The sequence below is a fragment of the Peromyscus californicus genome, unplaced genomic scaffold, assembly GCF_007827085.1.
Source record: "Peromyscus californicus insignis strain IS unplaced genomic scaffold, ASM782708v3 Scaffold_3__1_contigs__length_106647218, whole genome shotgun sequence".
Classification (NCBI taxonomy): domain Eukaryota; kingdom Metazoa; phylum Chordata; class Mammalia; order Rodentia; family Cricetidae; genus Peromyscus; species Peromyscus californicus.
Window position 1 is genome coordinate 106,500,350 of NW_026294551.1, and position 24,672 is coordinate 106,525,021.

Here is a 24,672-nt window from a genome sequence, read left to right on the forward strand (position 1 = left end):
GGTGATCGTCTTGGACAAAGGAGAAGTTCGGGAGTGTGGTGCACCCTCTGAGCTCCTGCAGCAGAGGAGCATCTTCTATAGCATGGCTAGGGATGCTGGCTTGGTGTGAGCTGGGTGCTGGTATATCTGGTAAGAACTATAGGGCCAGCATCCCAGTGTCTAAGGATGAGCCAGCAACCCTGGGAACCCAAGCCTCACAGACAGAAACCAAAAAATAAAAAGAAAACCAAACTAAAAAGAAGCAAAACAGACAAAGCAGCAGCCACCATCTGGCCCCATCCTGGATCTGACCTTGAAGAAACTGGGAGACAGGTGTATCCCACTTTGAACACACATCTGGCCTCTGGTACCACTTGTGAGGTTCCTGGAAGTTCACCTGTGCTCTAGCCCTAGCTCACAGCAGGGCCTAGGGCAGCTAAACTTCTGGAGAAATTGCTGGTGTCGAACACACTAGTTAGTGACCAAACACAGCCATTGCCTCATGTCTCTCCAGCCACATTCATGGATGCCAAGGCTTGGAACCTCTCCCTAGCCTGCCAGCTCTTGTATCACTTCCATGGCCCTGTTGGTTCCAGAAGAGTGCTTCCTGTCTTCAGACCTGCAGTTGAAAGCATGGGAACAACAACAAAACAAAACAACACACACACACAAAAAAAAAACCAAACAAAACAACCAAAACCAAAGCTGTTGCCTCTGTGTAATGTCCCCTTGCCTGCCATCTGGTCTTCAGGCACTCTGACACTGTTCCCTGCACCTAGTGCAGCTCTCACAGGACTTGCTTTAGAAGCAGCCTTGTGAAGGGACCTTGCCAGACAGGCTCAGAACCAGGCCAGGCAATACTGCCTTCCCAGGGACTTACATCTTGCCCCACCATCCCTCCCTTGCTTTCTGCATCTTCCTATCTATTGCTGGGGAGGGCTTGCTCCTCTCAGAAGGTCTGTGAGTAGCAAAAGTCAAGAGAATGAGGGGCAGTACCCACAGATGAGAAGGCTGGTACCAAAGACAGAGCCAGAGTCCCCTCCAGGACAAGAAGACCATTAACAAACAGCAATGACCCCCTCATACCCCCCCTCCATTTTTAAGGATTGTTCCAGAGAAAAAGACGGTCCCAAGAATTTGGTATCTAGGGAGGAGGTACTGGACTCAGGGAATAGCCATGCCCAGCTCTGCACTTGATCCTCAGTCTGAATCCTTCAAAGTGGTCCTCTAGGTGTTTGGGTTACAGACCAAAGAGAGACTCCCATGGGCAGTGAAAACTTACTGCCAGCTACAGTTCATACATGCTATGAATTTCAGCGCTGATTTTCTTTAGGTGGCAATATGTGTATTTATTATTTTTGTAAATTGTAACATTCTTTCACGTTAAAGGACCCAGATTTCTCCTGGGGGTCTTTTTGTAAGGACACTGGAAACGTGAATATTTGCAAATAATTTGCAGTAAAGAAAAATATTTTATTTCTTTCTAAACAACCATCTTATTTTCTTTTGGGCACAGACAAAGGTTTCCAACCTCCACTCTGGAAGAACCAGGCTAGGAGAGCTATGTTACTGCTGTTGTCAGAAGTGGCGGGACAGGACAGAGAGGTGGCTCAGCAGTTATGAGTGCTTGCTCCTCTTGCAGAGGACTGCATCAGGTGACTTACTACTGCCTGTATCTCCAGCTTCAAGGGGTCCAGTGCCCTCACAAATTAAAAATAAAAAAGAAATGGGAGAGGCTAAGGTTAAGAGCTGCCTGGGGTCTGGCAGTGAGTCAGAATGGTAAAGTACACAAATACCTGGGCTTGAGTACTGTCATTTTTTGGTCATGTGACCCTAGGCAAGGCACTTAGGCTGTATGCCTCAGTTCTGTCTGCGTAAGGTAGCCACGTTCAGGTTCTGAGACAAAAGCTACAAGTGGCCCAAATACTTTGCTGTAGTGGGTGGGGCTGAGCTGCAGTTAACAAGGCTTAAGATCTTGGGAAATAGGGCTAGTGAGATGGCTCAGTTGGTAAAGGGCTTGCTATCTGTTCATGAGAGCCTACATTTCAATCCTCAACATAAATGCTGGTATATGCGTACAATTGTATATGTATATACATAGTGTTTATATGCATATAAACAGTATATGCATATAATCCCAGCACTGGGGAGGAAACAGGAATATCCCTGGGACTTTCTGGCCAGCCCGCTTAGCCAAATCAGTGAACTCCTTGTTCAATAAGAGCTTAAGGTAGGGGCTGTAGCAATGGCTCAGTGGTTAAAAATGCAGGATACCGCCGGGCGGTGGTGGTGCATGCCTTTAATCCCAGCACTCGGGAGGCAGAGCCAGGCGGATCTCTGTGAGTTCGAGGCCAGCCTGGACTACCAAGTGAGTTCCAGGAAAGGCGCAAAGCTACACAGAGAAACCCTGTCTCGAAAAACAAAAAAAAAAAAAAAAATGCAGGATACTTTTGCAGAGGACCCGGGTTCAGTCCGCAGCACCCACATTGAGCAGCTCAGAAATTTCTGGCCTCTAAGGTCACCTGCTCTCATGTGCACATAAACACAAACTTATGCACATATACATAATTAAACATAAAATGAATCTAAAAAAGATTTTATGTTTTGGCTGTTATTCCAGAGGACCCGGGTTCAATTTCCAGCACATGGTAGCTCACAACTCACAAATGTCTGTAACTCCAGTTTATTTTGGTCTCTACGTGAACCAGGCATAAATATTGTGCAGACACATGCAGATAAAATACATTTTTTAAAGGTAGAGAAAAATATCAAACATTAGCCTCTGGCCTTCACACAGGTGCACACAAAATGGACACAAGCTTGACAATCTCCAAGATGATTTGGTCCCCTCTCCAGAGTAGAAACTCAAATTGGTCTCTTGTCCTTGCCACTGGCTTCTGGGTGGGAGATGGGAGAATGTGCATGACAACCTCTCTTCAGTGTCTAAAACTGGGGAAGACACTGTTCCCTCAATCCATTGGCAAAGTCAGCTCCCTGCTTGGCCACAACCAAAACAAAGGAAGCAGGGAATATGCAGAGGATATTTTCTCAATGACTGCATGCCATAGTGCTCTAGGATTTAGATGGTGGGATGGTGAGACTGGGTGCTGGCTTTCTGAGTTTGGTCTAGGTGAGTGTGGGTAGTAAGGAATATCCTATGGGGGTGATGGTGGGGGACAGCAAACAGTGTGTACAGGCACATGTAGCCTGCCATTGAAACCATTGGTCTACCTCAATGACAAAGCAGTGGGAGTGGGGAGCCCTGACGGTAAGACTCAGAACCATCTGGACCTGTTGGCTGGACCTGAACCTTATATATGGGGTGTGTTTCCTGCCTCAATTCCAAGCCAGATCCTCAAGGACTTCAGAGCTCACTGAGGGAAGAGCTAGGATAGGGCACTGAGTTTATTTGCCCAGTTTATTTACTCTGTGGAGAATCTGTTAAAGAAAACAGTCAAATTCTCAGATCAAGACTTCAGAGCCCAGGAGCTCCCCAAGCTCTCCCAATGTCTGTCCTTAGCTATGCCTTCCAGTTAAAATTACCAACTCCATGAAACATGTCAGTGGTGTAATCAGGTCAGTCACATCCTCCTGTGTCCTCTCCCAGATCCTGTTCAAGCTGGCTTTGCTTCAGGGGCCTCTGCCATCTGTGTTTTCTCTAGAGCACCTCCCACGGCTCCACACAGAATGTAAAAAGGGCCTCTTGAACATAACCCATCTAGGAACTGCAGATCCTGCCTTGATGCCACAGAGGTCAGGACACCCTGCCGGCTGGGGTTTAATGAGTATGAAACAGTTCAGAAAAAACATCTGATACAGTGCCTGGACCCCAAGACTACTTGCCAACAGAAAGCTTGTATTTGTTAGTCCCTCCTTCCTGTCCCTGGCTCACCCAGTCAGTATTTATTGGGTGTCCCTGTTTTGTACTGTGCAAGGTTCTGGAGACACATAGTAAACATCCAATTTCTCAAGTAAATCTCTCTAAGAAGGAAAGGAAGCTTGCCCCAACCTCTGCCCTTGAGGTGGGAGTCTGGGACGGAAGTTGGTTCTGGGCATGTGCTGAGGAGATGGAGAGGCCTGATGGCTGGAAAGGTAGGCTGCTGAGCAGAGATTGCCGTCAAAATTTTCTGGCCTCAGTTTTCTATCAAAGGGCTTTAGTGACTGCCAATACATCCTTGAGGGATGTAGGAAGGAAGGGCTTGATGATGGTACTACTTCCTTTGACTTAGTTTCCTGAATGTGTTCCATCCCAGCACCACATAAAAGAAAAAAAAAGCCAGGTGGTAGTGGTGCACGCCTTTGATCCCAGCACTCGGGAGGCAGAGGCAGGCGGATCTCTGTGAGTTTGAGGCCAACCTGGGCTACAGCGTGAGTTTCAGGAAAGGCACAAAGCTACAACAGAGAAACCCTGTCTCAAAAAACAAAAACAAACTACAGAATGAGGCTGAGGCTTGAGGGATTAATGGTTGGGTCACCCTGCTGGCTTGTCCAGATGCTACCATATCCCGGCCACCTATGGCACAGGCTCTATTCCTAGACCAATGTATCTCTTAAGCATCTCCAGCTGGACTTAGAGACACACAGCAGCCTCTGCCTGAGTGCTCTGTTGCCTAGTCTCTGCTTCCCCTAGAGCAGAATTGCCAGCAGGGCCACTGGAACTGGGTGATTAGAAGCCAAGGGCTAGTTTCCACTTGGTCACTGGGCACCTTGTGTCACCACTTTCTAGCTTCAGTTTCCTCTTCTGCACAACAAAGGCAGCCATTGGTGATGAGGCTGCCTTTGCAAAGTGGATAGCCTCTGAGCTTCTGGCCATACTCACAAAATGGGATCTGTCTGGGCTGAAGGGGAACCGCCAGAGAAGGGTGGGCCATCAGAGAATCCTCAGGACAGTGGCCCTGTATCTTTTGAACAGGTTCAGTCCTCTCCTGACCCCAACATAGTAACTGCCCATGTATCAGGTACTAGGGCAGACTACACCAGTAATGAGGCCCCTGGGGATCATGGCAGTATGTGGGAATTGCTTTGCCACAGTGATAGAGGGGCATCTGAGTAGAACCCAAGAATACTGCTCAACATACTTAGCATGCATAAGACCTACCAGCCCTGGCCCACAGCCAACATGGTAACAGTGATGAGTCAGGGTGGGTATAGTGTCACAAGACTGTTACTTTCTCTGGATGCTGAGACAGAGGAATTAGAGTTTGAGAGTAGCATGGGCAATATATTCAGAGACTCAACCTTGCAATTTTAAATAGGTGTAGAACTGAATCCAGAGCTGGGGATGTAATGCAGTTGTGTGCTTGCCTAGCACACACAAAGCTTTGTGTTTGAGCCCCATAAACAGGGTATGATTACTAAACAAGCCTGAAATCCCAACACTTGGGAGGTAGAAGCAGGAACATCAGAAGTTCAAGGCCATCCTCAGCTACAAAGAGCTCAAGGCCAGCCTGGGCTTTGTGAAACCTTGTCTCACAAAAGGGCAACAGAAGCACTGGATTTACATACAGACATACAAGCAATAGAAGAAATGTGGACATGCTTATATCAATGTGCCATTTAATCTTGTCCTAGAGTTAGGCATCTCTGGAACAAACAGGGCAGAGGATCCATGGGTTCTCTCTGTGTGATTTCTTAAAACTGCATGTGAAATCTGCAATGACCTCAAAATAAGGGGAGTTGAGGGAAATGTACTCACTATCATGCAGTTCAGGGCATACAGCCTGATTGGCCTGGGATAGGTGTGGACTTGAAGTAGATAGCTAGGACTGAGAGTCACTGTTCACTTTGGCTGCAGAGTGAGCATAGCTGTGTAGACCTTGCTGGGGCTGATTTGGACATGCTGGGTCCTTCCAGGTCTGGTGCTTTAATAGTCCATCACTTTCTCTGCCATCTTCCTCCCAAGAGGAGTCTAGATTAGACACCCGGGGGAGCCACAAAGACCCCTGGGTCTCTGGCATCTCAGGCCAGGCTTGATTCCTGGGCTAGTCTGCAAACCCTTTCTGGACCAGCAGCTGGTTAGCTCTGTCAGCGAAGCCTCATCCATGACCGGCATCCTGCAAGGAACAGGGACGTGGGACAGTTCTTAGGACAGCAACTGAGAGCCCAGCTCTACTCCAAATTTACTCCCTAGATGTCTGATGTCCTGAGCAGCTTCTTGACCCAGCTTTCTGGAAGCACAGATCCTAGGCTGTTCTTTCCCCTGTGGCCTTGGTTATGCCCCCTGCACAGTGGACACTCCTAGATAAACATGTTATAAGCCTCCATGGCCCTGTGCATCACTGTCAGGAGGAACACCTTACCTGGCATAATCTGTCACAGAAAACAGACATTGAATAGTAAGTAGTACCATGCACAAGAGCCCAAGGGCTGCCTCTATCTGCAGCTCTGTCCATGGATCTATGGAGGCAGTAGCATCATCCAGGATGAGGATCTAGGTTTTCCACAGAAAAGTACATGCTAGGCATAGGAACTGCTTCTGAGCCATGCTGTGAATAAGCTGCATGGTTAGCCTAGGTTAGAGTAGGCTTGTCTATAAGCAAGCCTGGGGACAGCTGCTGATGGTGCCCATATGCGTTGCCTTCATCATGAGGACCAAAGTCTGCAGAAACTCCATTTGTTTTGCTTTAGGTTGACTGTGGGCAAATTGTTCACACCTTCTGTGCCTTGATTTCCCTCCTTGTAAAAGGGCTGTCTTCCTCCCTTCCTCCCCTCCCTCCCTCCCTCCCTCCCTCCTTTCTTTCCTTCCCTTCATTTTCATGTGCATTGTGCACACATGTGTGGACATGTATGTGGAGGACAGAGGCCTATATCAGATGTCTCCCTCAATCACTCTCCACTTAATTTACAGAATCAGGGTCTCTTCCTGAACCCAGATCTTCTTGATTTATCTAGTCTGGCTGGCCAGTTTGTCCCAGGGATCTGTCACTGCCTCCTGAGTGCCAAGATTGTAGTGACTGCTATGCCCACCTGACATTTACATGAGTCCTGGGGATCCAAACTCTGTTCCTTACACTTGCATAGCAAGCTCTTTACCCACAGCATTGCCCCAGCCCAGTTTCTCCTCTCCATGGTCTCCAGCCATCTCTATCACAACATGTGAAGTGTTGATGTAGATATAAGCCACAAAAGGTGGATGTCACATTTTTGTTTTGTTTCAGACCAGGTCTTACTATGTAGCCCCAGCTGGCCTGGAGCACACTATGTAGAGCAGGTATTGCACTCAGAGATCTGCCTGCTTCTGTCTCCTGAGTCTGGCCTTAAAGGTATGAAACACAATGCCTTTTTTTTTTTTTTTACAGTGTTTCACTATGCACTCCAGACTGGCTTCAAACTTGGAATCTTCCTGCCTCAGTCTCCTGCGTTCTGGTATCACAAGTCTGCACTATCAGGCCCCGCTATGTATTAGGGTACTTCACAGTACTAAGCTATACATTCAGGGAAGGCTATGGGCCAAGGCTGTAGCACAGTGGCAGAACACTTATTCAGCATGCACAAGGCCCTGGTTAACTGTTCTGCACTGAAAAATAAAAGTACAATGATAAAATTTATGTTATGTGTATTTCATGCTTAAAATATTTTAGCAAAAGACATTACTGGAGAGATGGTACACTGAGCAATATGCTGACCATACAAGCATGAGGACCCAAGTTCAGATCCTCATTCCCCACTTAACAGCTGGACACAATGGCATACATCTGCAATCTCAGCTCTGGGGAAGCAGAGACGAGAGGATCCCTGAGGCTTACTGGACAACCAGCCTAGCAGAGTCAGTGATCTCAGGGTTCAGTGAGAGACCCTGTTTCCAAAACTAAGGTGGAGAGCAATAGAGGAAGATATCAAAGGTTAAATTTTGGGCTGCACACACACACACCACAAAGACACACACCACACACAGATACATACCATACACACATACACACCACACACACACATCACATGACACACACACACACACACACACACACACACACACACACACACACACACACACACACACACACACACATTTTAGGAAAAGAACACACACTATATTACTTAGCTACAACAATTGTGAAATCAGTGTCAAACATCATGCCATCAAGCATTGTTTTTTCAAGACAGGGTCTATCTTTGTAACCCTGGCTGTCCTGGACTTGCTCTGTAGAACAGGCTGGCCTCAAAGTCACAGAGGTCCACCTGTCTCTGCTGGGACTAAAGGCATGTTCTGCCACTATCTGACAAGTATAGTATTTTTGTAGCAAAAATAAAGTAGAATAAAGAGTCTAGATTGGGTTTTGCCATGGGAAAAGGAACATGGCACAGAGATCCTGTGGCTTGGGACTGCAGTGAAGGATTGGGACCTGGATTGGAAAAGGGGTTGAGGATGCCCTGAATGTCCTTGCCCTTGTCTACTTCCTGTTGGTCATTGTACTGGTGGATGGCCATATTTCAGGTCATCTTCCTGGCCAATGCACTTATATTGCAGCTGGCCTGGTACTATGAAGACCCTGAGCTATACTGTTTCCAGTGCTATCCAGATGCCTTTATCTGTATGCTCCTGAAGCAGGACCAGATTCATCCACAGAGATCCTTGGAACAGGACAGGGTTCTGGTGGGAGGGATGCTGGGTCAGAACAGGGTCATGCCATATCTCCCACCTCCACCTCCTCCTCTTCATTGTCCCAGGCTTCACCTGAAGGATGGTGGTGATTTAGGACTGCAGTGTGTGCAGCCCCACATAAGTGATGGGGATCCTACTGATGCAGACAGCAATCTTAGCTGCTAACTGAAGCTGCAGTAGACCTCCAGCCAGGGAGGACTTCCTGGGCTCTGTCCTGTCCACAATATCCACCTGCCAGGTAACAAGAGGATGACTCCCACACTGAGCAACTCTGCCCTAGTCTTAGGGTTCATGGATGTGAAAGGGCACAGACTTGTTCCTCCACTCACCATCCTTTGAGCCTGCCTCCTTCAATACAACTATTCATCAGTATATCCCATCTTCCATCTGGGCATGCTTGCTTCCCCTCCACATGGCATTTCTGTCTCTTGCCTTTCCTCTATGCTGTAGCTTCCTCCATCACTCCAGTTACCCCACCTCCTGTCCTATTTGTGCCTCTTCCTTCTAGCCTTTACTCTTTTACCCATACATTAATCCATCTATCTTTTCTTTCATGCACTCCAAATCTTCTTTATAGTCATTCCTACCATGTCCATTCATCTAATTCTTCTCTATGCCCTATCCCACTCCTTCATATATTCCTTATCCATCCTTCCATGAAGCTGAACATGCCCCTCATTAGGAGACATTAAAGTATATGAAGCCAGAGTTCATGAGACCACCCTCAGAGGCATATCTTGGCTGAAGAGAAGCCCATTCAGGAAGTACTAGATGGGAAGCTAAGAAACCTAGGTAGGGTCTGACTTGGAGTGTGGTGCTCACAAAGATGTATTTGGAGGGATGTTCACCTTCTCTCCTGCATGGATATTTAGGAATACACCCTGTACAGCCATCAGCAGCTCTTCTCTGTGGCCCAACTCAAATTCCTGGAACTAGATAGATCCCCCTCAAGGCTGTGGAGGCTGGGCTATACAGGTGGACAACATCCATAGAGCCTGGGCAGGGTGGACATGAGTAAGATGAACTCTCTTCCCAAGTTTCTTGAAAATGTCCTGCCTCTCAGAGACTCAAGTTTCTGAGGTATACTAATACAACACAACAGCTTACAAGGATGTACTAGCAAAAGAATGCCTGTAAGTACCACTACAGCAATGCACATGGATTTACTTGTACAGCAGCTCACACAGACACAATAGCAGAACAGTACTTACTGATATACTAGTACAGAAGTGCACATGATTAAGCCAGTATACTGTACTAGTACAGTAATACTCATGGATGTACTAGTAAAGAAGTACACATATATTTACTAGTAAAGATGTGATTACAGATATACTTGAACAACTTTACACATGGATGTACTATTACACCCAAACACATAGATGTACTATTATAGAAGCATGTAGGATATATTACCATATCTGGACATATGGATGTACTAGTAACCCAAGGGAAGGGAGGTACTACCTAAGGAAGTACTAGACAGTAGTACACATGGATAGCACACTGCACTGGAATCGCTAGTATATCAGCACACACATATCTCTTACTGAAGCATTACACATCAATGTCTTAGCAAAACGAAGTGCTACTACTATTACAGAAGCACACAGTGACATTTGCACTACTGCATCTATGTATAAAACTGTACAAAGACATCCATGTGCAGTGCTGTATGTATATTCAGGTATGCTGCTTTCTAGTAATCCATAAGCAGTGCTGTTCCAGTACATTAGTGTGTGCTGCAATAGTATTGTTTGCTGCTGTACCAGTACATCAATGTGCACAGCTATAGTAGTATATCCATGTGTGCTCTTATCTAATGTTTGTCTATGAAATGACCAAGAAAGAGGGGAGGGGAGAGAAAGGAGAGAGATAAATGGGACAGAGTAGGTAGAGAATGAGGAGGGAAAAAGAGTAGACAGGATGGAGAAAGAGTGTGAGGTGGGAGACCTGAGAGAGATGAGAGAGTGAGATGTGTGAAAGTGAGGACACAGATTGGAGAGGGAGGAGAAAGAGAGAGGGAGAGAGGGAGAGGTGGAGAAAGAAGTGAGAGGAGAGATGGGAGAGAGAATAGAGAGAAAGTGAAGAGACAAGAGAGTGAGCAGGAAGAAAGAGAAGACAGGAGGAGTATGTAAAGAGATTGAAGAGAGAAATGGAATGGGGCAGAGAAAAATTGAGAAAAGAGAGAGGGGTCAATGTAGATGTAACCGTCTTTTTAAATAAGAAACACAGAGCTGATTGCAGAGTTAAAAAGCCCAAGAGGTCAGAGCAATAACTAAGAGCTAAAAACCTTACCCTTCACTGCCACTGCTGTCCTCTTCAGCCAGAGAACAACTTCCTATGTGTCTGTCTTCCTATAGACTTTCTGTTCTGCCTTCTCATTGGTTGTAAACCCAACCACATAACCTTCTTCTATGGTTGGTATTGAGATTAAAGGCGTGTGTCTCCATGCTGGTGGTATCCTTGAACACATAGAGATCTGCCTGTCATGTGATTGGGATTAAGGGCATGTGCTACCGCTGCCAGACTTCTGCTATGGCTTGCTATTAGCTCTGATTCCTAGGCAACTTTATTTATTAACATACAAATAAAATCACATTTCAGTACAAATAAAATATCACCATATTTCCCCTTTTCTGTTTTAATAAAAAGAAAAAAGGAAAGAGGTTATAACTAACATAAGAAAAACTATATACAAAAGTACAATAACTATATATCATATATACAAGCAATAAATACCTAAAAAATGTCTGGTCCATTTGTATTTGACAAATTCAGAGAAAATAATTCCATTATCTATCCTATTTTGGTAAGTCCAAAATGTACCTAATTCACTTTCTATCCTAACTAATCTTCAACTATAACTAACTAATCTTCAACTCCCTCAGAGACCCAAGAAGGAAATAATATTAGCTAACAAAAATAAAAACAGGAAGTGCATGCAAGCAACTTCCAAAAAAAAAAAATGTGAGTTGACAGAAACAGCCAGCTCCCTGGACAGTCACCTGAGGTTTCTCCACAGCATTGAGGCATTGTCTTCAGCTTATAGGCTTAGCGTATCTGACAGACTCATTTGTGAAGTAGGATGTACACAAGGTCAACAGTTCGACCTCACATTGGGTGAGAGCAGTCCATGAACCAGAAACACCTGAATTCCACTAGAGTCATGTCATGATTCAGGATTTTAAATTCTGGAAATTGTTGATGTTTTTTTGAATTCAGCTGTCCATTCTTCTTGGCTGTGTGTGTGTGGCTTCATCTTGGCATCTCGTTCTTCTCCACATCCCTCTATTAAATGCCAGTCTACTATTGAGAGGCGTGAGCTTAGTTACTCTTCAAGGATAACTGTTTCAGCTGCTGTTCCACTGCACCTCAGAAGCCATCGGTCCACTGCCTGTTCAGCTGTCTTCGAAGGAAAGGACATTGTACCTTTTCCGGATTGCAAAGGCCACTTCAGGGATGGTGCCATATTGTCCTGGCCTCAGAAGATGCCTTTTGATAAAGCCATAACCACACTTGTTTTGGCAAGAATCAGTAGTCCTTTGTTTTGTGTCCTGTCTGTCCTGTTTGTCAGCAGTTGATTCGAGGATACTTTGTTGTCCAGTGGGTAACTTTTGCCACAATGAAAGTTAACTCCATATGCAGTTTCATCAATGCCCGTATTTTCTCTGAAGTAGATTGGTACTCCCAGGAGCTGACATGTCTCATAGTCATAACAAAAAAGAAAAATATTCTAAGTTATAAAATATTTTAAATACCATATTCTGTAGATCTCTGAAAGGTTTGAAGATGACCTGTCTATCTAAAATATATCTGGTCGATCTTGAAAACACATCTAATATGACTACAAGTTCTATTATAATGTCTAACTACTAACATTCATTTCTTTATATCCTAATAGTTGGTAATAACAACATTCAAGGATCAGAAAATCGCACTACATTGTTAAATGAACGGTATAAGTATAATATCTTGAACAAGATTAGAAATATATATGGCATTTTCTAACAATATCAATCTCAATATATATAATTTGTATACAATATACAAAAATCCAATCCAATGTAAAGTATTTAAAACTAGTAATTGTCTTTTTCTTTTTTTAAAACAAGAACCTTAAATCTAATCTCCTTTGCTTAGTCCTTTTCCTAACCCTTAACAACAACTTGTAACCAACCCTCCTAAACAATGAAAATTATCCCAGACCCAAAACCCATTAAAAGACCAAAAAAACCACCCTCCCCACACCACTTCTTTGGGAATGTGGGCATCGTATTCTTAAAATTGCTTCCTGCTGGGTATGGGCGAAGGTATCTTTATTCTGAAAAGAAAAATTTTAGGTTGATTGTCAAATTCTAGGAAAGGTAACTATATCCTTCATTGTCTAGTTTGAGCATAATGCCAAAGTTCAGAGTTTATCTCAAGTCCTTATTCAAGTAGTCTTTGAAACTGGATCTCAGCTAGCTCTCTCAAAATTGCTCTAGCACTTTGTAGTCTAAAGCTGATCCTTAGATGATGTTTGTCAACTTAGTGATATTATTATTGTCCATGTGGAATTGTTGTTGTTGTGGGGCCCCATCTTCTTCCTGGAGACTTCAGTTGATGTTAGGCCTGGCCGTGATTTTCTGTAGAAAACTGATAAGAGACTCAAACACAAAGACATGTATATGCAGCTAATTGAAGCCTTTTTTCTAGAATTAGTTAGTACTCTATATGACCATTCATATCTTAACAAAGTTTAAAATGTATATATATGTATATGTATATATATATATAAATCTTGTAAATTTGATATAAAATTCATACTTTAGGAAAAGTTTAAAGAATCAGAATAGAATCAAAGAATTGAGATTAGTAATAGAATAGTCCCTTAATTAATTTGGTTTTTCTCCTGCGCATAGCAGAAGATGGCTCTTTTCTTCTGGCATGATACAGGGAGTTTGCATTTTCCTTTTAACAACATGCTTGAGTTTAAAGAAGGAGAGGGCCATTCTCCAACTCCAAAGTCAGCTTTAAATTTTAATTGAACTGGGACTATTAGAAGACCAATAGTGTTAAATTTCTTTAGAGAAGAGCAGAAACAAACATTTAGGAAGACTTATACAATTTTTTAGACAATATAACCAAAGGCCATTTCACTCTGTTTCCTGGGTTAGTTGATTTGTCCTTTTTCCTCAGTTGTCTCATTTGTCCAGTGTTCTTCAGATTCCTTAGCATTCATTCTCCTAAAAGACAAAAACAAAAACCTTTCCCCAAGACTAATTTTGGAGAGGTTCCCTTTTGGCAAATTATTATTTGATTAAATGAAAAGGCATGTATGAATGGTAAAAGTTAGTTTAAATTGGATGGTTATGCTGGTTGATGAACTATCACCTCCTCCAATTAAGAGGTCTCTCCTTCAAATCGAACCTTTATCAATTTTGATGGTATCCACAGCTTATCTTCTCCTGTAGAAACAAAAGCAAAACCTCGTCCCCAACGTAACACATATCCTGGTTTCCATTCTGAGGTCAGTACATCCTTGAAGTATATAGGCTGATTTAATTCTGTAGTCTTTTTATATTATCCAATGTCTCTCTGTAGCTGTTGTTCCTTTCTCATTAGCATTGAGAAAATTCAAAGTTAATAGAGCATTATGCAGTCTATTTCTGGGGGTTTTTGTTACCCCTTTCTGTTTATTTAGCATATCCTATAGAGTTCTGTTTGATCTTTCAATAACTGCTTGGCCTGTAGGATTATGTGGTATACCTGTAATATGCTTTATATTGTAATAAGCAAAAAACTGTTTCATTTTAACAGAGACATATGATGGAGCATTGTCAGTTTTGATTTGTGATGGCCATAGCTTCTAGCAAATGAGTGATTACAGAATCAGCTTTTTCGGAACTCAAAGCAGTTGCCCATTGAAATCCTGAATAAGTATTGATAGTGTGGTGTACATATTTCAATTTTCCAAATTCTGCAAAGTGAAACACGTCCATCTGCCAGATTTCATTCCTCTGAGTACCCTTTGGGTTACATCCTGCTGGTAATGGCGTTTGATTGTAGAAGGAACAAGTAGGACATTTCTTTACTATTTCTTTGGCTTGTTGCCAGGTTATGGAAAAATCCTTTTTTAAACCTTTACTATTTACATGATGTTTTTTATGAAATTCTGAGGCCTCCAGCACATTTCCTACCAACAATTTATCAATCTCATCATTGCCTTGTGCTAGAGGGCCTGGCAGACCAGTATGGGATCAGATGTGAGTTATATATAGAGGATGACTCCTTTTTCTGATTGTATCTTATAACTGAATAAATAGTGAAGTTAATTCTGAAGCATCGTGGATAAATTCTGCAGTCTCAATATGTAATACTACTCTTTCAGCATACTGAGAGTCAGTTACTACATTGAGAAATTCTGAAAAATCCACTAATACCAACAGAATAGCATACAATTCTGATTTTTGAACTGAATTATAAGGACTTTGAACCACTTTACTTAAATTTTCTGATTTGTAACCTGCCTTTCCTTGTTTGTTGGCATCTGTATAAAATGTACGAACTCCAGATATGGGTTTTTTCCTCACAATTCGTGGCAAGATCCAATCAGCTCTCTTTATAATATCAATTCTATTGCTTTTGGGATATTTGCTGTTAATTTCTCCCAAAAAATTACTACAAGCTTTTTGCCAAGCTTCATTTTCTATCCATAATTTTTCAATGTCCTCCTTAGTTAAAGATACGACAATTTCTGCTGGGTCTATTCCTGCTAATTGATGAAGTCTCAATTTTCCTTTCCAAATCAAGTCAGAGATTTTTTCCACATAAGTTTTTAATTTTTATTTGGTTTATTTGGTAAAAATATGCATTCCAATATAATATCTTCCCTTTGCATTAATATTCCTGTTGGGGAATGCCTAGAAGGTAAAATAACCAAAATGCAATCCAGCTTTGGATCAATACAATCCACGTGCCCTTCATGTACTTTCTTTTCTACCAAGGCCAATTCTTTCTCAGCTTCAGGTCATTATTCTCTTGGACTATTTAAGTCCTTGTCACCTTCTAAGGTTTTAAACAAATTATTCAGTTCATCATTTTTTACCCCAACAATAGTTCTTAGATGAGAAATGTCTCCAAATAATCTTTGAAAGTCATTAAGAGTCTGTAGTTGATCTCTCCTAATTTGCACCTTTTGAGGTCTAATTTTTTGAAGTTCTATTTTATATCCTAAATAATTAATAGAATCTCTTCTTTGTATCTTTTCAGGAGCAATTTGTAATCCCCAGCAAGGCAAAATTTTCTTTACTTCTTCAAACATTCTTTCTAAAGTATCTGCATTTGAGTCAGCTAATAAAATATCATCCATATAATGATAAATTATAGATTTAGGAAATTTTTTATGTACCACTTCTAATGGCTGTTGTACAAAATATTGGCACAAAGTTGGGCTATTCAACATTCCCTGTGGGAGGACCCTCCATTGAAATCTTTTAACCGGTTGAGAATTATTATAAGTAGGCACTGTGAAAGCAAATCTTTCTCTGTCTTTTTCTTGTAAGGGTATTGAAAAGAAACAGTCTTTTAAATCAATAACTATGAGAGGTCATCCTTTTGGTAACAGAGTAGGCAAAGGAATTCCAGATTGTAAAGAGCCCATTGGCTGAATTACTTTGTTAATTGCTCTAAGGTCTGTTACCATTCTCCATTTACCAGATTTCTTTTTAATAACAAATACAGGAGAATTCCAAGGGCTGGTTGATTCTTCAATAGGATGAGCATTTAACTGTTCTTCTACCAGCTCTTCTAAAGCCTGGAGTTTCTCTGTTGTTAAAGGCCATTGCTGAACCCATACAGGCTTGTCTGTTGACCATTTTAAAGGTAGAGCTGTTGGTGTTTTTGGAAGATTATCAGTTGTTGTGCCCTGTTCTTGTATGACATGGATGGCTGGTGAGCACTCATTAGAATAATATCTTTTAATATTTCTCTCAGAAACATGTATTAATTTATGATTTGTTTCTGAGATTGGAGGGATGTTAATCTGAGTATTCCATTGCTGTAACAAGTTTCGACCCCACAGGTTCATAGCTATGTTAGCCATATATGGTTTTAATTTTCCTTTCTGTCCTTCTGGACCTATACATTCAAGCCATCTTTCACTTTGTTTCACTCGAGATAATGTCCCAATTCCTAACAGTTGTACGTTTACCTCCTGAAGAGGCCAAGTTGGATGCCAAAATTCTGGTGCAATTATGGTAATGTCTGCACCTGTGTCTACCAGACCAGACAACAAAACACCATTTATTTTTATTGTTAATTTTGGTCTTTGTTCATTAGTAGAAGTTTGCCAAAAAATTTTCTTTATGTTTTTTCCTGAATTTCCTATTTTCTCTGTTTCATCATCTTGACCAACATGATTTATTCCAATAGACTTTTGGTTATTTAGTTGCTTTGAGTAGGGATTTCCTCTACAACTGCAGGAAAGGTTTGAACTGGATTTACTGTGGGGGCCTGCCTGAGGCTCCTCTGGGAGTTTCCTGAAGATCGAGGCAGAGGATTGCCCTGTCTGTCCCTTGTTGATCTACATTCATTGGTCCAGTGTTTTCCCTTACCACACCTTCTGCATACTCCAGAAGGAAGGGACATTCTGTTGCCAGTGTTCCTTGAAGAAACATTATTTCTAGGAATGACCTGTTTACAATCCCTTTTCAAATGTCCTTGCTTTCCACATCCAAAACATCTAACATTTCTCAAACCTTTTGAAATTGCTTTTCCTACCCACATATCATCATGGTCATAAGCCTTAACATTAACTGTGTCTCTAATCTAATCTTCCAAAGGTGCAGATCTTGCCTTTAATGGCCTGATTATTCTTTTGCATGCTGCATTTGCATTCTCAAAGACCAAAGATTCAATTATTATCTGACTAGCCTCTGAATTTGGGACCATTCTCTGTACTGCTGAAGTCAATCTTTGTAAGAAATCTGTGAAAGATTCTTTTGGGCCCTGTATAACCTTTGTAAATGACTCAGTTTTTTTTCCTGGTTCTTCAACTTTGTCCCATGCATTCAAAGCTGCCGTTCAACATAGAACTAGGGTTTGGACATCATATAAACATTGTGTTTGTACTGAAGCATATTGGCCTTCTCCAATAAGCTTGATCCTGGCAGACTTGTATTCCGTTATCCCTCCATTGTTTTTCTATATTTTTAGCCTCATTATTGAACCACATTTTCCACTGGAGATTTTGTCCGGGTTCAAGAACAGCCTGTGCCAATTCCCGCCAGTCCTTTGGTAGAATCCTATTACAATTTACCAGGTGTTTAACATTTGCTTTACATATGGGGAGTGCATGCCATAAGATGCTATTGGCTCCTTAAATCTTCGTAAGTCTAACATTTTAACTGGAACCCAAGTATTTTGTTCATTCTCTTCATCAGGTAGCTGCTGTATGGCTACCAGATAAATTACGGTGATTGTGTGAAAACTGGCTTTCTTTCTGTAACCTTATGATCCAATTTTGAAACAACTTCGCTGTTTATTTCTTCTGTCTGAATTTGAATTTCTCTATAATTCATTTTTACCGGTTTAACAAGTTTTTCTAAGACTGTTATCCTGGCACTTAAATTGACTATCTTTTTAAATAGTAAAATGAGGATAAGAAAATAATAAACTGAATAATTTGATCAGTATTAATCTTTTCATATAGTTGTTCCATTGTCAGAGTGCCTAAAATTTCAAAGCCCAATTTTCTTCTAATGTACACATAAAGCCCATTTTTTTTAATGTAGAAAAAAATTCTCTTTTAAATAGATATGTTAATTGACTTACCAAGTCTGGGTAGAACTGTAGAATCCCAGGGAATTTCAAAACAGCCACCTGGTGTTCGAGGTGTGAATAGAGAGAGAGAGAGAGAGAGAGAGAGAGAGAGAGAGAGAGAGAGAGAAAGAGAGAGAGAGAGAGGAAAGCGTAGCCGCTTGAGCTGAGTCAAGCCTTGGCTTTACAGGCAGGGGCCCTGTTTGGCAGGGCAGGCCTGAGTTGTTTGTAGCAGATGCAAGTAGCTCCAGCTGCAGGTCAGTCAGGCCTGGGCCCGAGCTAGGGAGCCGGGTCGCCCAGGCCAAAAACCGGACCTGCTGCCAAGCCAAGCCAAGCGGTTTTTAATGGATTCTTATCACGTTGGGCGCCAAATGTAGATGTAACCAACCTTCTTATTAAATAAGAAACACAGAACCAATGCAGAGAAGAAAGCCAAGAGGTCAGAACTAAGAGCTAAAACCTTACCCTTCCTCCTGCAGTGGTCCTACCTCTCCGAACCAGAGCTACCTCTGTGTTAAAGTCTTTATATAGAGTTCCTGTTCTGCCTTCTCATTGATTGTAAACCCAACCACATGTCCGCCTTGTCACGGCCTGTCTGTATAGGCCTCCAGGTTTTCCATGATTGGTATTGAGATTAAAGGCATGTGTATCCAATAATGGCTGTATCCCTGAACACACAGAGACTTACCCAGCTCTGCCTACCAAGTGCTGGGATTACAAGTGTATGCCACCACTGCCCTGCTTTCCTATGGCTTGCTAATAGCTCTGACCCCCGGGCAACTTTATTTATTAACATACAAATAACATTTTAATACAAATAAAGTATCACCTGCAGAAGGAAGGGTCATTCTGTTGCCATTGTTCCTTGAAGAAACATTGTTTTTAGGAATGCCCTGTTTACAGTCCCTTTTCAAATGTCCTTGCTTTCCACATCCAAAACATCTGACATTCCTCAAACCTCTTCAAATTGCTTCTCCTATCCACATATCATGTTCATGAGCCTCAACATTAAATGTGTCTCTAATCCAATCTTCCAAGGGTGCAGATCTTGCCTTTAACAGCCTGATTATTCTCTTGTATGCATTCTCAAAAGCCAAAGATTTGATTATTTTCTGACTAGCTTCTGAATTCGGGGTCCATTCTCTGTACTGCTGAAGTCAGTCTTTGTAAGAAATCTGTGAAAGATTCTTTTGGGCCCTGTATAACCTTTGTAAATGACTCAGTTTTCTTTCCTGGTTCCTCAACTCTGTCCCATGCATTCCAGGCTGCCATTCGACATTAGAATTAGGGTTTAGATATCATATAAACATTGTGTTTGTATTGCAGCATATTGGCCTTCTCCAACAAGCTGATCCTGGAAGATTTGTATACCTTTAGCCCTCCATTGTTTTTTCTATGTTTTTAGCTTCCTCTTTGAACCACATTTGTCACTGTAACTGTGCCCTGGGTTCCAGAACAGCATGTACCAGCTCTCGCCAGTCCTGTGGTATAATCTTATTATAGGTTGACCAAGAGTTTAACATTTGCTTTACATATGGGGAAAGCATGCCATAAGATACTCTTGCCTCCTTAAACCTTTGTAACTCTAACATTTCAACTGGAGTCCAAATATTTTGTGCATTCACTTGACCAGGTAGCTGCTGTACAGTTACTGGATAAATTAAGGGTGATTGTGTGAAAACAGGCTTTCTTTCTGTAATCTTATAATCCAATCCTGAAACAATTTCACTGTTAATTTTTTTCTGTCTGAATCTGAATTTCTCTATAATTCATTTTAATAGGTTTAACAGATTTTTCTAAAGCTTTTATCCTGGCACTTAAATTGACTATCTTTTTAAATAGTAAAATAAGAATAAGGAAAGTAATAATGTGCCTAATCCCATCAACATTAATCTTCTCATATAGTTGTTCCATTTTCAGACTGCCTAAAATTTTATCAAGCAAAGCCCAATTTTCTTCCAATGTGCACATAAAACCCATTTTTTTTATGTGGAAAAAATTTTTCTCCTTTAAGTAGTTTTTTCCTTTAACATATCTGATATCTTAATTGACTTACCAAGTCTGCATAGAACAGTAGAAATCCGAGGGAATTTCAAAACAGCTACCTCACGTCCAAGGCGTGAATCCAGAGAGAGAGAAGGAGAGAGAGAGAGAGAGAGAGAGAGAGAGAGAGAGAGAGAGAGAGAGAGGAGAGAGAGAGAGAGAATAGCCACAAGTTCTGGCTAAAAGCTTAAATCCAGCCATGTGTTCCTACTTGAGCTGAGTCGAGTCGAGTCTGGGCTCCAGCATCCTTAAGCTCCACCCATGTGCGTTGGCGTTTCAGCCAAAAGCAGCCTACATGCTGTTGCATGTAGCTACGGCAATTAGCAGTAGCTCTGGCAGGCCTGAGTTGTTCGTAGAACTGGCTTTAAGCAAGTAGCTTCAGCTGTGGGTAACCGCTTATAGCTATGGTCACTTGGGCCTGGGGCCTAGGCTGAGCTAGGCCTGAGCTAGGGAGCTGGGCCTGCTGCCGCGGGAAACCAGCCCACCACCAAGCCAAGCCAAGCATTTTTTTAAATGAATTCTTGCCACGTTGAGCACCAAATGTAGATGAACAGTCTTATTAAAGAAGAAACACAGAGCCAAATGCAAAGTTAAAAGCCCAAGAGGTCAGAGCAATAGCTAAGAGCTAAAAACCCTTTCTTACCCTTCACTGCCACTGTTGTCCTTCTCCTCAGCAAGAGGTCTACTTCTGTGTGTCTGTCCTTTTATTGACTTTCTGTTTTGCCTTCTCATTGGTTGTAACCCAAACCCCATGACCTCCTCGTCACTGCCTGTTTATACAGACCTCCAGGTCTTCTATGGTTGGTCTTGAGATTAAAGGCATATGTGTCCATGCTGGCTGTATCCTTGAACACACAGAGATCCACCTAGCTTTGCCTCCCAAGTGCTGGGATTAAAGGCGTGCACCACCACTGCCCAGCTTCTGCTATGGCTTGCTATTAGCTCTGACCCCCAGGCAACTTTATTTATTAACATACAAATAAAATCACATTTCAGTACAAATAAAGTATCACCATAGTCAAAAGCACTTGATGCTCCAGCAGAGAACTTGAGTTGGTACTAGTGCTAGGCACCCATGTTGGGCATCTCACAATTGACTATAAACTCCAGATTCAGGGACCTGACACTTTCTAGCCTCCACTGGCACCTGCATACATGTGTATCACAAGAACTCATTTAAGTACATAAATAAATCTTTTTAAAAAATTAAATTATAAGATGTACAAAAATAAAGACTCTATCTTAGAAGACTGGAGAGATGGCTCTGTGATTAAGAGAACTGACTACTCTGCCAGGGGATCTGGGTTCAGTTCCCAGTACCCACATGGTGGCTCACAACCATCTGTAACTCTGGTTCCAGGGGATCTGACACCCTCTTCTAGCCTCTGTTGGCACCAGGCACACACGTGGACATACATACAGGCAAAACAGTCATACATATTTTTTTTAAAAAAAGGACTCTACCTTATTAATCAGGTTCAGGCATTCAGAAATTATTTTGTTTACTTTTTCAGTAAATAATCCCTGTTCATCTTCTGCTATGGTAGTCCAAAAGGACTGGACTGGGTTTTCAATTGGTCCTTTTGGCTCAGCTACTAAATTAGATGACCTTTTTAGCCCTTTTCCTTTGCCAGTTCTCCACTCAGTCATTTGAGCTCTACAAGCAGAAGCAGCAAATATATTTCAAATCTGGGGCTGGAGAGATGGCTCAACAGCACCAGCTGCTCTTCAGGGAACACTGGTGTGATTCCCAGCACCCACATGGTGGTTCACAAACATGTGTAACTCCAGTTCTAGGGGACCTGATACCTTCTGGCCTCTGGAACATACATGGTGCATAGACATCCATGTATGCAAAACACTCATACACAAATCAAGAAAACTTTAAGTCTATACATAGTTCTAAACTGGTGGAATATACAATGTATTTGTTTGCAGAGGTGAACTCTTGAACCTAATGAGATCAAATATATGTTCAAAGGAGGTAGGGAGATGGCTGAGAGGTTAAGAGCGCTTACTGCTCTTGCAGAGGACCTGGGTTTGGTTCCTCCCACAAATATCAGGAGGCTCACAACCACCTGTAACTCCAGTTCCATGGGATCCAATGCCCTCTCACACACATCCCTGGGAGGCCTGCTCTATTTTGAAGGGAAATGGAGAAGTTGATCTGGAGGAGAGTTGAGGTGGAGAGAGGAACTGGGAGGAGTGGAGGGAGGGAAAACTGCTGTTAGGATGTAATGTTTGAGAAAAGAATAAAAAATAAAATAAAATAAATAAATTCTAAAAAAAAGAACCAAAAATGCATTTGTAAATGGCTAAGTTTTGTGTATTTCTCAACCATAATTAGATTTCTGATGAGATCAAGAGCATTCAGCAAACTACACTCAAACCTATAACTATTTGGACTTATTACTCCATACATAAATCTGCCTCTGTGGCAGAAAATAACCAAATAAAGAAATTCTAATTCATTCAAGGAAAATTATAAGCTGAATTCACAAATGTTATTCTATTGAAAATTAAGAAGACAAAGTGGATTTCATCTACTTACTCTATTTTCTCTCTTCTGTGGTTTCTCTGGCCTGAACTGATCTATGAACAGTTGCTCCTGCTACTTTGTATCCATGCTGGTCAATATTATTTTACTTCTCTGTCCTGTGGTATTAGACAAATTAGTTGTGGCTACACCTTCAGATGTCATGCTTCTTGATGGTGCCTTCTCTTTTTGTGTCCTGAGGACGGGTGTTGACACCAGATAGTGATTCTTTTTTTTAAGAGGCCCTTTTCTGACTGTAACATTGGCAAGGGTCCTGCAAAGGCCTTCTTTTGAGGGTATCATTGTGGAGGCTTCTAATAGGTGGTCCCATTGAAGTGTTTTCAACATAGCACTCACAGATTTCGTGTTGACAAACTTGGTGGTAGCAGTCCCACTTGAGGCTCTTATGCTGATGGCATTTACTGACACAGACTGAGACTTTTCGGCTTTAGACACAGTAGTGGGAAGTTTCTTGCTTGCTGCAGGACTCTCACATTTGGAAGCTTTCTAAATGAATTAATCTTAGACTGAACAGCCTGGCCATGATAACAGCCAAGCACTCCTTTTTTAGGCATGTTAGCATCCTGTTGGGCTTTTCTGCAGTTGATTGCATCTTTTTACTGTCTTTAAGGTGACATGCCTAGTCTGATGTCATAGTCTGTCCTTGGAAATCATCTCTAGTTGATAATAATTGCACAGCTTGAATATTATCCTTCAAGTTGTGTATTTCTGAACTGGTTATGTCATCAGTTTTTGATGAAATGCACTTTTTTCAATTGTGTTTCCAATATTTTCTTCATCAGCCTACAGGAATTAAGAGGACTCAGTGTTTCAGAACTCATTTCTTCATAACAAATGTAGAAAAGGTCTGAGTGCTAAACACATACCTTACCATTTCTGTTTTGAGTTTCAGAACTCTCTTCCCTTCTTGGACCTGATCTTCAGATGTCATCACTTCCTGATCTCTATTAATTAAAAAAATTAATTAGTTCTGTATGAAGGAGATTTTTGGAAAGGGGAGGGAGCTTTGTGTACAAACTAAGCAAATGCTCTACCACTGAGCTACAGTCAAGGTCCCACATTTTTAAATTTTAATTTGAGGCAAGAAGTGAATTAAGATTTGTGTAGTTAGTGAAGTAGACAAGATTCATTTAAACTCTTAGCTCAACATTTTTCTTAGCTATACACTAGTATAGTATCTGATGACCCCTTAGCAAATGCTACCAACTACATGCAAAATCAAGAGAGGAAATTAAATGTTGTCAATTAGACATTCCAGTAATTCTAAAACAGATTCACAAATTCAGAGAGTATACTAAAATGTGGGGACCATGTTATTTGGTAGAACTGACAAAATCTGGTATTTTAGAGCTAACGAAACTCCTAACAACTGCAGAGGAAGATTATCACCCTCCAACGCTCCTTTCCTATTGGATGAAGTCCACCTAGGCAGAGGGCCACCTGCTGTCCTCAAAGTCACAGATTCAAATATTAGTCACACCTAAGACTTTCTTCTTGTATTTTGTTAGTTTTTGTTTTTTTTTTTTTTTTAAAAGATTTATTTATTTATTATGTACACAGTGTTCTGCCTACATGCATGCTTGCAGGCCAGAAGAGGGCACCAGATCTCATTATGGATGGTTGTGAGCCACCATGTGGTTGCTGGGAATTGAACTCAGGACCTCTGGAAGAACAGCCAGTGCTCTTAACCGCT

General features: G+C 41.8%; 1 protein-coding gene and 1 pseudogene across 5 annotated transcripts in view; one reads left to right on the forward strand and one right to left on the reverse strand.

Moving 5' to 3' along the window:
- Abcc1 (ATP binding cassette subfamily C member 1) overlaps positions 1-696 on the forward strand; it is a 132,633-nt gene extending 131,937 nt beyond the window's left edge. For all 5 annotated transcript variants that reach the window (XM_052759608.1, XM_052759609.1, XM_052759610.1 and 2 more), the window contains one exon: positions 1-696. In XM_052759608.1, coding sequence (XP_052615568.1) covers positions 1-109 — 109 coding nt within the window. In that variant the 3' untranslated portion in view covers positions 110-696.
- Positions 569-23,910, reverse strand: LOC128122649 (cytoskeleton-associated protein 2-like; annotated as a pseudogene).
- Between the last annotated feature and the right edge of the window lie 762 nt (positions 23,911-24,672).